General features: G+C 43.2%; 1 protein-coding gene across 1 annotated transcript in view; it reads right to left on the reverse strand.

Moving 5' to 3' along the window:
* Positions 1–2,173: 2,173 nt before the first annotated feature.
* The window catches only part of INTS4 (integrator complex subunit 4), a 37,681-nt gene continuing 26,836 nt past the window's right edge, over positions 2,174–13,018 (reverse strand). Inside the window, exons 18-23 of the mRNA XM_059815607.1 lie at positions 11,228–11,358; positions 10,198–10,257; positions 7,762–7,921; positions 7,300–7,443; positions 6,437–6,557; positions 2,174–2,902 (exon numbers count right to left, since the gene is read on the reverse strand). Coding sequence (XP_059671590.1) covers positions 2,709–2,902; positions 6,437–6,557; positions 7,300–7,443; positions 7,762–7,921; positions 10,198–10,257; positions 11,228–11,358 — 810 coding nt within the window. The 3' untranslated portion in view covers positions 2,174–2,708. The remainder of the gene's footprint in view (positions 2,903–6,436; positions 6,558–7,299; positions 7,444–7,761; positions 7,922–10,197; positions 10,258–11,227; positions 11,359–13,018) is intronic.

Raw genomic sequence — 13,018 nt, forward strand, 5'->3', positions numbered from 1 at the left:
TTAGTTCAGCTAAAATGATGATGAATTACTTATCTGCTTGACTAGATGAAACCTAAGAGGAAAAGGAGAACCTATGGTATCTTCCACGATTCAAACTAGCAATCAAAGAAAAAAAAACCTACAGGACAGTATCAAGAAGAGAAGCCAACTATGGAATACTCTCGTTAGGAGACTGGAAATGTTCGTAGCAGTCTTAAATTTTCAAGTGGTTTTAGGCATCTGAGATGATAGAATAACTTTTCTATAGCCCTTTAGTATTTAATTCTCAGTGGTAATACAGGTGAGCGATCTTTGCCTAAAATGTTATATGAAAGGAGCTCAAGCATGGCATGAGTGGAGGAAAATAGACATTTGTCTACTATTTGTCTCAGAAAGTAGACATTCATCTATTATTGCCTCAGAAAAAGAAAGAAAGATGCCAAGATTTTGATACTGAAAATTAAAAAAAAATTACATCCAGAATGGAGTAGCTGTTTGTTCACCTGTGGCCTGGGAACAAATGATAAATCGTAACTCAAACACGGATAACCGCAGAGCAGCCAAGGTACCTTGAGGAAAGGCAGAGTTTATGCCAGACAGCTTGTTAACCCAGAGGGTTTATCTGCAGGCCCGGGAGGAGCACGAAAGCTTCGCTGTGCTGCCCAACAATACTGCGCTGCGCTGACAGAGAAGGGCGGCGTTCAGGACTGAACAGGCGTTCCCTCGGCCCCTGCTCTCTGCTCTGCCTACCAAAGCATCAGTCGTGGCCTGCAGCATATGGACACCATTTAAATTAGAAGTCTTTATTGGGATGACAAACTGCAGAAGTACTGGTGAAGTGTAAAACAGAGAGAGAGAGAGAGAGAAAGAAAAAAAAGTCTTTAATGAGCTAGCTCAACTCATCAAGTATCTGCCCGGATACAGCTTCATAATGAGACGTACATCAACCCCTGTCTGCTGGGAACTGGGCTGAGGATGGCGAAGAGAAGTCAGATGGCAATAGCTCAGCCGTTACATGTGCAGGAGGTTTTCAAAGCACTGCCCTAAAGGCAAAACACCCAAACCCAGTTTGTAAGAGCAGTAGCACTAAGAAAGTGTATTTAATTCAAGAATACCTAAAGCAGCTGAATAGTTTGAATAGTTTTATGGTTATGAGTCTTTGGACCACAACATGTCAGTACTAAAAAATTAAAACAAAAATCACAAAAAACCTGCGGTAATCTCTCATTAGCCTAGCACCATGCAGGCATGCATGTTCGCTCATATAATAAAGAGGAAACAGATTAGCATGAGTTTTCCAATTTTATTGTAGGAAAGCACATAAGGGATTATTATTTACACTAATCGCTGTACAACTGGGAAGTATTTTTTCACTGCTTTGTTTACTTGCTAAAAATACACCCTTTTTTTTTTAAAAAAAAAAAGCAATTGATTTCTGAACACGGGTAACATTTGGCTGCTGCACTATGAAGTTTCACACATTAAGTGCTCCTAGAAAATCCTACCAAAGGATTGCTACAAATCATAGGAGGTTCCTCAGTCCGTTGCAGCCTTGCACAGACACACTTTCCAAGAGGAATGTCAGTAGGATCACGTAAATTCCTGTCCCTCTGTATTCCCAGCTCACGGGCTTAAGGGAACACTGACAAGCTGCTGCTTAACTGAGAGCGCGTTTGGCTACTTCAGCTGATCAGAAAAACTTCGACTGCCAAAACGGCTGCTGAATTGAAAAACTTGGATTTGCTCATCTCGTTAAGACTGGTTCAGGTCAAGATCATGACACAGAAACAGATTCTGCAAAACTTAGCAGAACGGGGTTAGTAATTTTCCAACCCATGGTATTTAATCACATTGTTCCTAAAGACACACAAATGTGCAACAGGAGAGCGGGATTACAATTCAGAGATGAGTACGTTTGACTCCATTTTATGTAAACAAACAAAAGTAGTAACGTTGCTTTGTTGCTCTAACTCAGTTAAACTCCACGTCCTGCTAACTGAAGTTCTCCTGCTTGCACCAACAGGTTCCTCCTCCCCTCCGCCCCACGACGAGAACAACCCGTGCCCTCCCCAAAACTGTACTAGCTTCAGTACAGCTGTACAGGATGTAAAACAGCTCAGGATTTAGCCTACGGCAATTGGCAGTTTCACTTTGAGGTGCAGTTCCTACACAAGCACAACGGCACTTTAGAATTAATTTTTTTTTTTTTACTAAGAATTTAGGTACCAATGCACAAATGCAAGTTTTACACTTTCAAAAAAACCCAAAAAACCCCAAGAAACCCCCACAAAAACCTAAAACTCCTTAGCTTCATTTCAGAGTACTGTAAAAATAATATTGATTTATGTGCCTACGCATTTACATAGTAAATACACAGCAGAAAACCTAGAGGCCTTGAAGAAAAACTTTTGATAAGTAAAACCTGAAGATAGGGCCCAATGAAATTACTACTGGAGTGCTGATTGAGAACTGTCTTGATTTTGTTGATTCAATATAGAAACACCTCCATTTTCTTGAAAGGACTCTTGACCAGCTGAATAACTCCATCAGTCTATCTGCTTCTTAACAGAGGAGACCAATTGTTCTTCAGCAGCTTTATTTCTATGGTAACTTTTTTTTTTGTACGCAAGTATAAAACTGTTTTGGTTTGGTTCACTGTCTTGGAACACAGCATCTTGTTTTCATGTAACCCAACGATCCCATAAATATATTTCTTTTAGCGATAGACTTCACCGTCTGGCAGGTTTGGGCATTATATAAACTTTGACGGGTTTGCTGAAGGGTATGGTCCCCTCTATACCGTTTTCAGATGGCGGGAGAGCCTCCAAGCTCTCGCTCCAGTTAGATTTAGGAATTTTAGCGGATGCCTTGCTCCTGTTGGAATTGTAAGCCAGCAGCAACCGTACTTCAATCTGACATGGCTCTGCAGAGAAAAAGAACAGAACAATGCCAACATGACTGTCACCACAGAGCGAACAACCCACACTGAATGAAATTGTACCTCACATATGCTGGGTAAAATACAGAGCCACTCTGGGCTGACCAGGATCCAACTGGGTGTTTGAAAATACAACTTTGTCCTTACATTCAGCACAGTAAAACTAAGCACTTTTTTAGGTTCCCCCCCTCTTTGTCATTGCTTAGAAAGAGAATCTCACCAGTAACTTAAAAATAGCAACTTTCAAAACTAACTGTTAAGAGTTCTTCCAACCAAATAATAATCATAAAAAAACCATAGAACTAGCAAGTCTTGCTACCTACATTTTTATGGCAGGATCAAGTAAATCCAGATGATGTCTGATAAGCCTCACAGCACAGGGGATTACTTGAAGATTCTCTTCTGCTGGAGGTTTTTACACTGCAAGACAGCCTTTTCCCCTCTTTTACCACCTCAGCAGCTAGACAGATATTCCTAATACTGTGAAAGGCAATTTCACTTTGTTCTTCTCCCACTGGTCATAACAAAAACAGGCTTTCAGTCTATATAGAATGTGTCTGAGCAGCATGCTGGACTATATCCCCATCAAAATTTTCCTTTCTAGACTGAAAAACATGATTCCTTTAGGGCTGCCGTATGGACTTGTACTGGTTTTGGCTGGGATAAAGTTAATTTTCCTTCATAGTGGCTCGCATGGTGCTACGCTTTGGATTTATGTCCAAAACAGCGTTGATAACACACGATGTTTTAGCTATTGCTGAACAATGCAATACCCACGAGTTTTCTCACTTTTACCCTTCTGATTCTCTTCCCCATCCCACCGGGGGGGAGCGAGTGAGCACCAGGGGTGTGTGTGGGGCTTAACTTTATACCGGGTTAACCCATAACAGGACAACATTACTGAAACCTAAATGAAAACCATTTTATTTTAAGACGCGATGCCCAGAACGGCAGTGGCACTCCAGCTGAGACGTCATCAGCGCCAGACAGAACACAAGAAATAACCTTTTTCCACAGTTATCCCGCAGCTCAGCCAACACCTCCCTGAGACTCACCTTTTTGCCATACTGTCAACTCGTCTTTTATTTGTAGCTTGCAGCCACCTCTATCGCTTCTGCTATACACCCGTCAAGTTAATCCATGCTTTCTATTTGGGCATTCTCCTTCCTAAGCACACACTTTTTACTGGCCTTCAATAAGTTTTAATGTCTTGAATTAAGGCAATTTCTCCATTTTGAATTCTGACCCTCGTTCCCTGAACCCCTCCCAGCTCGGTGTCCTCCCCATGTTTTATAGGCTTAAGTGCCAACGTCAAAGTTAATAGTTAAAATAATGGCTAGCGGAGACACCAGAACAGAATCCCTTGGGGCCGTACTTAAAAACGTCCTTCCAGTGAACGCTGCAGAAGCAGAAATAAGGACTTAACTCAGCTCAGAAACACTTTTTCTTCTCCAAAACAAAACAAAGATAGCAGGATGAACAAGTACACCATGGAAGTGCTATATAAAAAGAAGTACGTGAAAGAACATCGCACTAAACAACACTCTGTTGGTTAAAAAAAAAATAATCAGCAAATCCTATTAATAAACTGCTCAGAAAACAAACTGCTCAGGAAAAAAATGCATTTGAATAAACGTGAAGGGATTAAAAGAAAACAGGACAAAGGGAGCTGCGAACAAATACTCTCCGCTTTTATTATTTGAAGTCCACAGCCCAATTACTGAAGCACTTTCATGGGGAAGTGTGAATGCCAACTGAGACTGAACGTGAATGTTGGAGTCGCGTATTTCAGCAGAGCTAAAGGGTGTTTTTTAGGACATTAAAAGAGTGGCAGTTTAATCAGCAGTGAAACCGTACTGGTGAGTACACACAGTTCCAAAGGTCCTCTGCCATGCTCAAATACCTGCTGGATCTAAACCAATGAATTACAATGAGTCAGTTTACCATGACTCCTTGCCTTTAAATAAGGATGCAGACCTGACTCCTACAACAAATCTTGCTCTGCACAGAAACGGGTGACCTCACCTTCAATATGGGCTCCCATGTAAAGGTTCCTGGTGCCAGAAGACTGTACGCGCAGCCCTGTATTGGGTCTGTGTGTCAAGGTTTTGGTAGCAGGGGGGGCTACACAGGTGGCTTCTGTGAGAAGCTGCTAAAAGCTTCCCCCATGTCCAATAGAGCCAATGCCAGCCGGCTCCAAGGCGGACCTGCCACTGGCCAAGGCTGAGCCCATCAGCGACAGTGGTAGCGCCTCTGGGATAACGTATTTAAGAAGGGGGGGAAAAACAACTGCACAACAGCAGCAGGAGAAGAGAGGAGTGAGAATATGTGAGAGAAAGAACTCTGCAGACCCCAAGGTCAGTGAAGAAGGAGGGGGAGGAGGAGCTCCAGGCGCCGGAGCAGAGATTCCCCTGCAGCCCGTGGTGAAGACCATGGTGAAGCAGGTTGTCCCCTTGCACCCATGGAGGTCCACGGTGGAGCAGATATCCACCTGCAGCCCGTGGAGGACCCCACGCTGGAGCAGGTGGATGTGCCCGAAGGAGGCTGTGACCCTGTGGGAAGCCCATGCTGGAGCAGGCTCCTGGCAGGACCTGTGGAGCCGTGGAGAGAGGAGCCCACGCTGGAGCAGGTTTGCTGGCAGGACTTGTGACCCCGTGGGGGATCCACGCTGGAGCAGTCTGTTCCTGAAGGACTGCACCCCATGGAAGGGACCCACGCTAGAGCAGTTTGCGAAGAACTGCAGTCCGTGGGAAGGACCCATGTTGGAGAAGTTCATGGAGGACTGTTTCCCGTGGGAGGGACCCCACGCTGAAGCAGGGGAAGAGTATGAGGAGTCCTCCCCCTGAGGAGGAAGGAGTGGCAGAGACAACGTGTGATGAACTGACCACAACCCCCGTTCCCCATCCCCATGCGGGAGGAAGAGGTAGAGAATTCAGGAGTGAAATTGAGCCCAGGAAGAAGGGAAGGGTGGGGGGGAAGGTGTTTTTTAAGATTTAGCTTTTATTTCTCATTATCCTACTCTGATTTGATTGGTAATAAATTAAATTAATTTTCACCAAGGCAAGTCCATTTTGCCTGTGACGGTAACTGCTGTGATCTCCCTGTCCTTATCTCGACCCAGGAGGCTCTCATTGTATTTTCTCTCCCCTGTCCAGCTGAGGAGGGGAGTGATAGAGCAGCTTTGGTGGGCACCTGGCATCCAGCCAGGGTCAACCCGCCACAAGCCCCCAGCACGTGGCAAGCGCCTTTTCTCCCATGACAGCAGCCCTTCTAGTCACCTATGGAGCAGTAGTGCCCTTTCAACCAGGGAGATGGAGCTGCTCAAAGGCTGCGAGAACAGAAATCTGAGCAACACTTAAGGATAGCATCAACAACAGCCGTAGTCTCCAGGATCCCCAGAATGCCCAAGACCGTGGGCACGTATGTCTTATCTGCAGGAGACTGGGATCAAGCAAGACACACTCCTATCTTAAAAAAGTGCAGCAACACAATCACATGAACTTGCATCATTAACATTACCTGTCCAGGCTGTGTGTGAGAGGTAAACCTGAGTTATCAGCCTGTGCCTTCCAGGACCAGGATTTCGAAAGTCAGCTGGTTTAGGATGGATTAGCTGTGCTTGTCCATCTGGATACAATACCTATAGGAGGGGGAAAAAAAAGAAAAAAGGAAACAACTGAATGACAACTGGACTGGGGATTTGCACAGTGCGCATTATTTTGGTGTTTTCTGTTTTGAGTTTGGAAGGCAGGAAGGTGTGCTTTACCTTGGAGCCAGGAGTCCAGTTGCCCTAGATTTAAATGGCCACACGCGAGCCATTCAGACCCACAGCAGAGAAAAATGTACACTGACATCAGCTTCTTCCTCTGCGTTGTAAACAGAGGTTTTAAATTCTTTGTTATGCAATGAATTTGCATATTTTACTTGGCATCATACCACACATACCACCTCAGCTGCATTTGAAACTAGTGTTTCAGTAGCAGGAAGAAAGTTAAGTTGTAAATACACAGAGCCGAGAGCCCGCATATTTCCGTACCGTTCAGAACAGCTTCTCTTGCTCCTCCTTCTCCCAGTACACAAGCTGGAAGTTCACCAGCATTTTTTTGTGCTCATGTCTGTAACGTGCCCAGAGCATGTGAAAGCAGAAATAGCGTGTGTGGAGCACAGAATGGCATCAAAGTGCTCAAAGCAAACTCTTAGGAACTGTACACAAGTCAACTCAGCACACTATATACAAGCCTGAATGTGTGGCTAAAACACAGAAATCCAACACTGTTACTAACAAAGTATACAATTATTTGCAATTTAGAAGTATTGACATCCTTAAGCAAACTTCCCCCAAGATATAGTCTTGTTTGTGCTTATGTCAAGCGACTGCTTACCTGAACTTTAACGGTTCCTTGGGGATCCTGCACGTGTTCCAGAGTTGCATCAACATCCAGTGCCACTACCAACCCCGATGTAAACCTCAGAGGATTGTCAGATTCACCGGTAGGCTCAATGATATTTGCAGTAGCTCTATGGAGCTATTAGGGGCAAAGCAGTTGGCAAAAATAAGGCGGGGGGAGGAGGAGGAATAAAAAAAGACAATCATTACTGTTCTGAATGGAGAAATCGTGCATCAACTTTGGATCCTTTTAGATACTGCCAGGAATTATTAAGTCTTCAGCATTTTTAGCTGTAGTCCTCTCAGGATGCTAGGTAAGAAGAAAGCCTTTGGAGAAATAACACTTGAGACTGACCGAGAACCTGAATCCTAAAAGATTCACGGTATAGTAGGAACTAGTCAGATGCTAAGACAGTCGGGACAGATACTGCATTTTACTTCTCCGTGTTAAACTGACCTGCTCTGGAAGAGGAAGGTGGAGGAAGGTACTTTGTCGCAGTGTTGTCTGAAGAATCTTGACCACTTCCGAAGGCTTGGATGTCACGAGTCTGGGCATTAAGTCCAGCAATTTATCTACAAAACTGCCTTGCATATGTGGGAGCTCAGAGATGAAACATCTGTGTTAAGATTAAATTAAAAATCAAATACTTTTTTCAACATTTTCAACAGTATTGTTATTTTCAGCCGTGCTACTTAACCCTTATATTTAGTTACAGTGACAGAATTAGATATGTAGATTCATCTTCTGATGCATGTCTCATACATAGGATAAAGACGATTTTGGCTAGTTATGTTGGGACCATACCTTGTGCTCAAACTGACACCACCAAGGGCTCTGCAGCACTCAGTCCTTCCTCAGTACAGAGCCTAGGGGGCAAAGGAATCTAGATTCACAAATAAAGGAGCTAGAAATGCTGAGGTGCCCATCAACAACACAATAATGAGAAGCAGATATTGTAGGGATTTGTCCGCTCAGACTGCATGTGCAATTGTAATGCTATTCAGCTAGTAAGAATGCTAATTAAATGAGACTACGGACAATTCCAGTACACTGCATTCAATCTCGATGTCTCAACACAGAAACACAGCTGGCTGAAAGACCCATTCCTCCTATAGTTGCTTCGCAAACTTTTGAAATTGGTACTTCTCAGGGAAGACATACATATGCCCAATTCTTTATGCTGGGCACTTTCATCTGGCTAACTAAATAGCTGACTCATTACAGGATCTAACATACCCACACATCCAGTATGTGAGTTGTCTGACCTGCTGCTGCAGCAAACTTTCCAGAATGTTTCTTCTCTACCAATATTTATGAGAGTATTACTTATTACATCTGAGGAGTGAAATTTTAACAGTAGACTACAATCAGTCGGAGAAAAAAAGCGCCAGTTCTAGAGTCAAGAACAGAGAATAGAATCCATTCTATAGTTTGGGATGACAGCCTCTCACAAGAATAGCCTTTGATATTTCTTATTCTTTATACAGAAGTAAAATTGGGCTACTACCCTACATCCCTGCATGCAGAAGACGGTTCGTTAGACTGAGTCATTGGTGGCTTATCTGTTATTATCAGCAACATTCCTGCAGTGTTTAGGAAGACAGTTTTGGAAGCCTAGTAAATATTTGTGTAATTTAGTGAAAGAAATGCACCATTTGTGTAGGTGAACAGCCTCTTGAACAACGGGCTCTCCTCCCCGCTTGTCAAGCCCGGTGTTGCGCTGTATCTTCACCTACAGTCAAGTCTATATAGCCTGGACAGCAATACCGGACGTGCCCAAAAGAGCTTCAGGTCCTAAAGCCCCAGAAGTGAGAGTCTTTACAGGATCCTGGTGGTGCTCTACAGGAGCTCATAATCCATAAACAGAAGCCTCCACCAGCAGCTTGCAAGGGTGGAGAAAAATCACACTCTCCTCTGTACATGCTAAGAGAGCTACGCAAGAATACACGTGCTTGTGTTCCTATGACTGCCACTACACAGACAGCAAATTTCAACTACTCTGTCGTGGGATGCAGCTAAAATTTGGTACACTGAGGCTGCACGACCTAGACATGGGGATTTTACGTGCCTGAGCATTTATAGGTGACCTTATAGCTAACTGACAAGAACTACCATTATCCAGATTTCCTTTTGTGGAATTCATCACTGCCTGTAGGAGTTACATTCCTGAGAAATAGTGATGAGTTTTGTCGATCCTGAGACTCAGTGTGAAGAAAAGATACAAAGCAAATGAACAGTTCTAGTCATTAGCTACCAAATAAGCTAAACATTAGGGAATGGGTAGATTTGGCTCCCTTTCTCATCATTTAACCAGCCACAACTGCCAAGCATATGGACCACGAATAAACAGGAATCTAATCAGAAACAGAGACGGAATTCTGCTCAGCCAACTCTGGATACCTATGGCTCTGGGCTAGCTATCCAATTCACGTCTCAGTTGACAGAAAAAAAAAACTGGACATCCTTAATCTGACCTATTTTAGACATCTAGATTAGGGTAAGATGAAAGAAGCACCTCTCCAGTGAGAGGCGAGCTGGGTGAGTGCTTCATAAGCAGTGGTCTACAGAGCAAATGTCAACACCTGGGCAAGATGACTCCCACTTTCAGCATGTAGACGGTTCACTCGCTCTCTCATTTACAATTTAGAAATTTGTGACAAAGAGAAGGGAAATTCCCTTTTTTGTCATACTCCCAGGAAAGCTCTTCCATTGAGCCCATATTCAGAAGGGAGTTTACTTCTTGCTTTATCATCTCATGATTGCAGTCTCCAATGTAGGACAGCAACAGGGGAAGGGAGATGCAAAGAGATGAAAAACAAACGTAATATTCCCTGAGGACAATGGTGGGGCGGACATTCTAACATAAAGTGAAAAAGCAACAGAGTTTCTCACCTCTGAAAGGAATCCACTTCCTGTAGGAATTTTTCACACATCCCAAAAAGGGGTTCCACTCTGTAATGAAGATAACATTCCTTGTTTTAGTTTTGAATAAAGAAAATTGGCTCTATGGTTATAAACATTTAGGTGTTTTGGAATCCAGTTCAAGCTCCTAAAAACTAAATGATCTTACAATGTTAAGGCCAGAAAGGTGTTCCCCACAAGAGAAAAAAATAAAAATTGCCATCTTGCTCCCCACATCCATATCCTACTCCCACAAAAAATCATTTGCATAAGGCACTAATTAAGGTTCCAAAGCCACTGCTAGAAAATATTAACTTTCCACCTATAAAACAGGAGGTTAAGAGGCAAATATATTATGGACCTCTATGGCAACACAGTAAATTGATGGCAACAAACTCGAAACAAAACTAAACAAATTAGGACACTAACCACCCTGCTCTAACTCCACCAGATGAAGCTCTAATTCTACAACCATCCAAACCCACGTGTAACTTCATTGACCTCAGCAGCCAAGACAAACCACACAGAGCCTCTCGTGTTACCTAAGCCAAGCATAAACATGAGCATTTTGTGTCCGAGTCACACGAACATTAGTTGTAGATCAGTCAAAAAGACAAATCTTTTCTGACGCTAAAAACTCAGCAACTAATACTTAATGAAGCAAACATGATTAGTGCATTCTTTGATACGTGACTTTTCCTCATTTAAATAGGTCCCAAATATCAACTCTAAGACACACTCTACAAAGTTTTTAACCTATTTGTATGTTCAGAGAGAGAACTCAACCCCCTAAACACATTTTCCTAATAATTTTGTCATCTAATTTAGTATTGTGTGACTACACAGCTACACCAAAGGCAAAAGAAGGCTCTTCATTCTGAATTAGTTTAGCAAGCAGTTATTGGCATGCCGTGATGTTTTATGTGTCTAATTTATCCTTGCTATTTTTTTTTAAACAAAGCTTGAGGAAACTAAGCTTACAGTTAACCCTAAGAAGTTCCTTTTCCCAGGTCATCCTTACCCTCTAGTGGTACGTGCAGTCACTATAAGCTGTAACGCCTTCGCTTGCAGTCTCATGTGGTGAATAATGACCACTTGTCTACTTTCCACTCCGCTGTACATGAACTCCATTTTGTAAGTTTCTTCCAAGATCTGTCAGGCAGACACCACAGGGGTAAAAAACCATCAGGCTCTGTTAAACTCTTGCATGATCACAGGACTGCGGTATTTTTCCTCATACCGAGGAACACATTAATCCACGAGTCTCATTCTTTTGGTGAAATTCTTCACAGTGTAAAGCGACACCTAATACCAAAAGATTATCTTGGCTATATTAAAGAAACAATTCACGAAACTTGGCCTTAAATCAAGCACTCCCTCCATCGGCAGTCTATCTTTGGACATTGCAGTTTAGATTTCTAGGGGTGGAGTGGTCACCGACTCCCACTAGCTACTCTGGAATACAAAACGTGAGCAGCATAACAGAGCAACCTCAGTGGTCCTGCTCAGGTTTACATTTTTGGAGCTAGATTTGGCAAGTTCTCTTGAAAACAACTTTATATTCAACAACGCTTCATGTACTGCAGCTAAAGATGGGAACTATCACAAGATAAGTACCATTCTGGGTTATTTTAGATGCATGGTTAAAAGCTTAGACAGGACATTGCGCAGTTTTACTCATCATACTTTATCTGTCAAATAGATGGGCTTAAGTAAATGAGAGAAGTGCTCAAATTAATACAGCTGAGTTCAGTATGACTGTATAGAAGCCAAGAACTTGCAAGTTATTTAATAGGAAATATTGCATCGATGTGAAGTGATCTACATTCACAATCACAACAGATAAAACTTCCCCGGGGGTTCACATGCTACTGAGAAGGGCACCCAAGACAGACAGTTCAATTAGAGAAGATTTTAAAAGCTGATAGGCTTTTGTTTCTACTATCCCTGGGGACAGCTGTCAACAGCATAGAAGGTTTTGATGCACAGCAGTACCAGCCTCTTATTACATCTTAATTAACTGAAGACTCAAAATGTCAGCATAGTTTCCCAGCAGATCCATGAACTTGCTTTTACCCTAGATTTGTTTCCGGATTATTTAATAGCTTGCTTTTTCCTTTACCTTTTCTTAGTGCTTAGCTTCAGTTTTTCCAGGATCAGATCAGTTATACATCACAGATTTAGATTAACTCAGGTTGGGTGGGACCTCTGGAGGTCATCTAGCCTGGTCCCCTGCTTAAAGCGGGTCTAATTAGATCCAGTTACTCAGGGTGACGTCAAGCTGTGAACAATTCCAAGGATGGAGATTCCCCCCACCTCTCTGGGCAACCTGTTCCAGTATTTAACCACCCTTACAGCAATGGTTTTTTTCCTTACATCTAATCAGAATTTCTCGTATTCTAAATTATGTCCATTGCCTCTTGTCCAGAGCAGTCTTGGCTCCGTCTCATCTATATCCTACAATGAGGCAGTGGTAGACAGCAGCTAATCCACCCTGAAGCCTTCGCTTCTCCAGGCTGGACAAGCCCAGTTCTCTCAGCCTCTCCTTGCAGTGAATGTGCTCCAGCCCCTAACCACCTTGGTGGCCCTCTGCTAACTTGCCCCAGTTTGTCAGCATCTTCCTTCTACTGGGGAGGCCAAAACACAAAACACCCCTCCAGACGTCATCTCCCCAGAGCTGAATAGAGGGGAAGGATCACTTCCCCAGACCTGATGGCTATGCTCTTGCTAAGACAGCCCAGGACGCAGTTGGCCTTCTTTACTGCCTCATGTTCAACGTGTTGTCCACCAGGATCCCCACGCTGAACATCGT

The sequence above is a fragment of the Gavia stellata genome, chromosome 1 (assembly GCF_030936135.1).
Source record: "Gavia stellata isolate bGavSte3 chromosome 1, bGavSte3.hap2, whole genome shotgun sequence".
NCBI classification, from domain to species: Eukaryota; Metazoa; Chordata; class Aves; order Gaviiformes; family Gaviidae; genus Gavia; species Gavia stellata.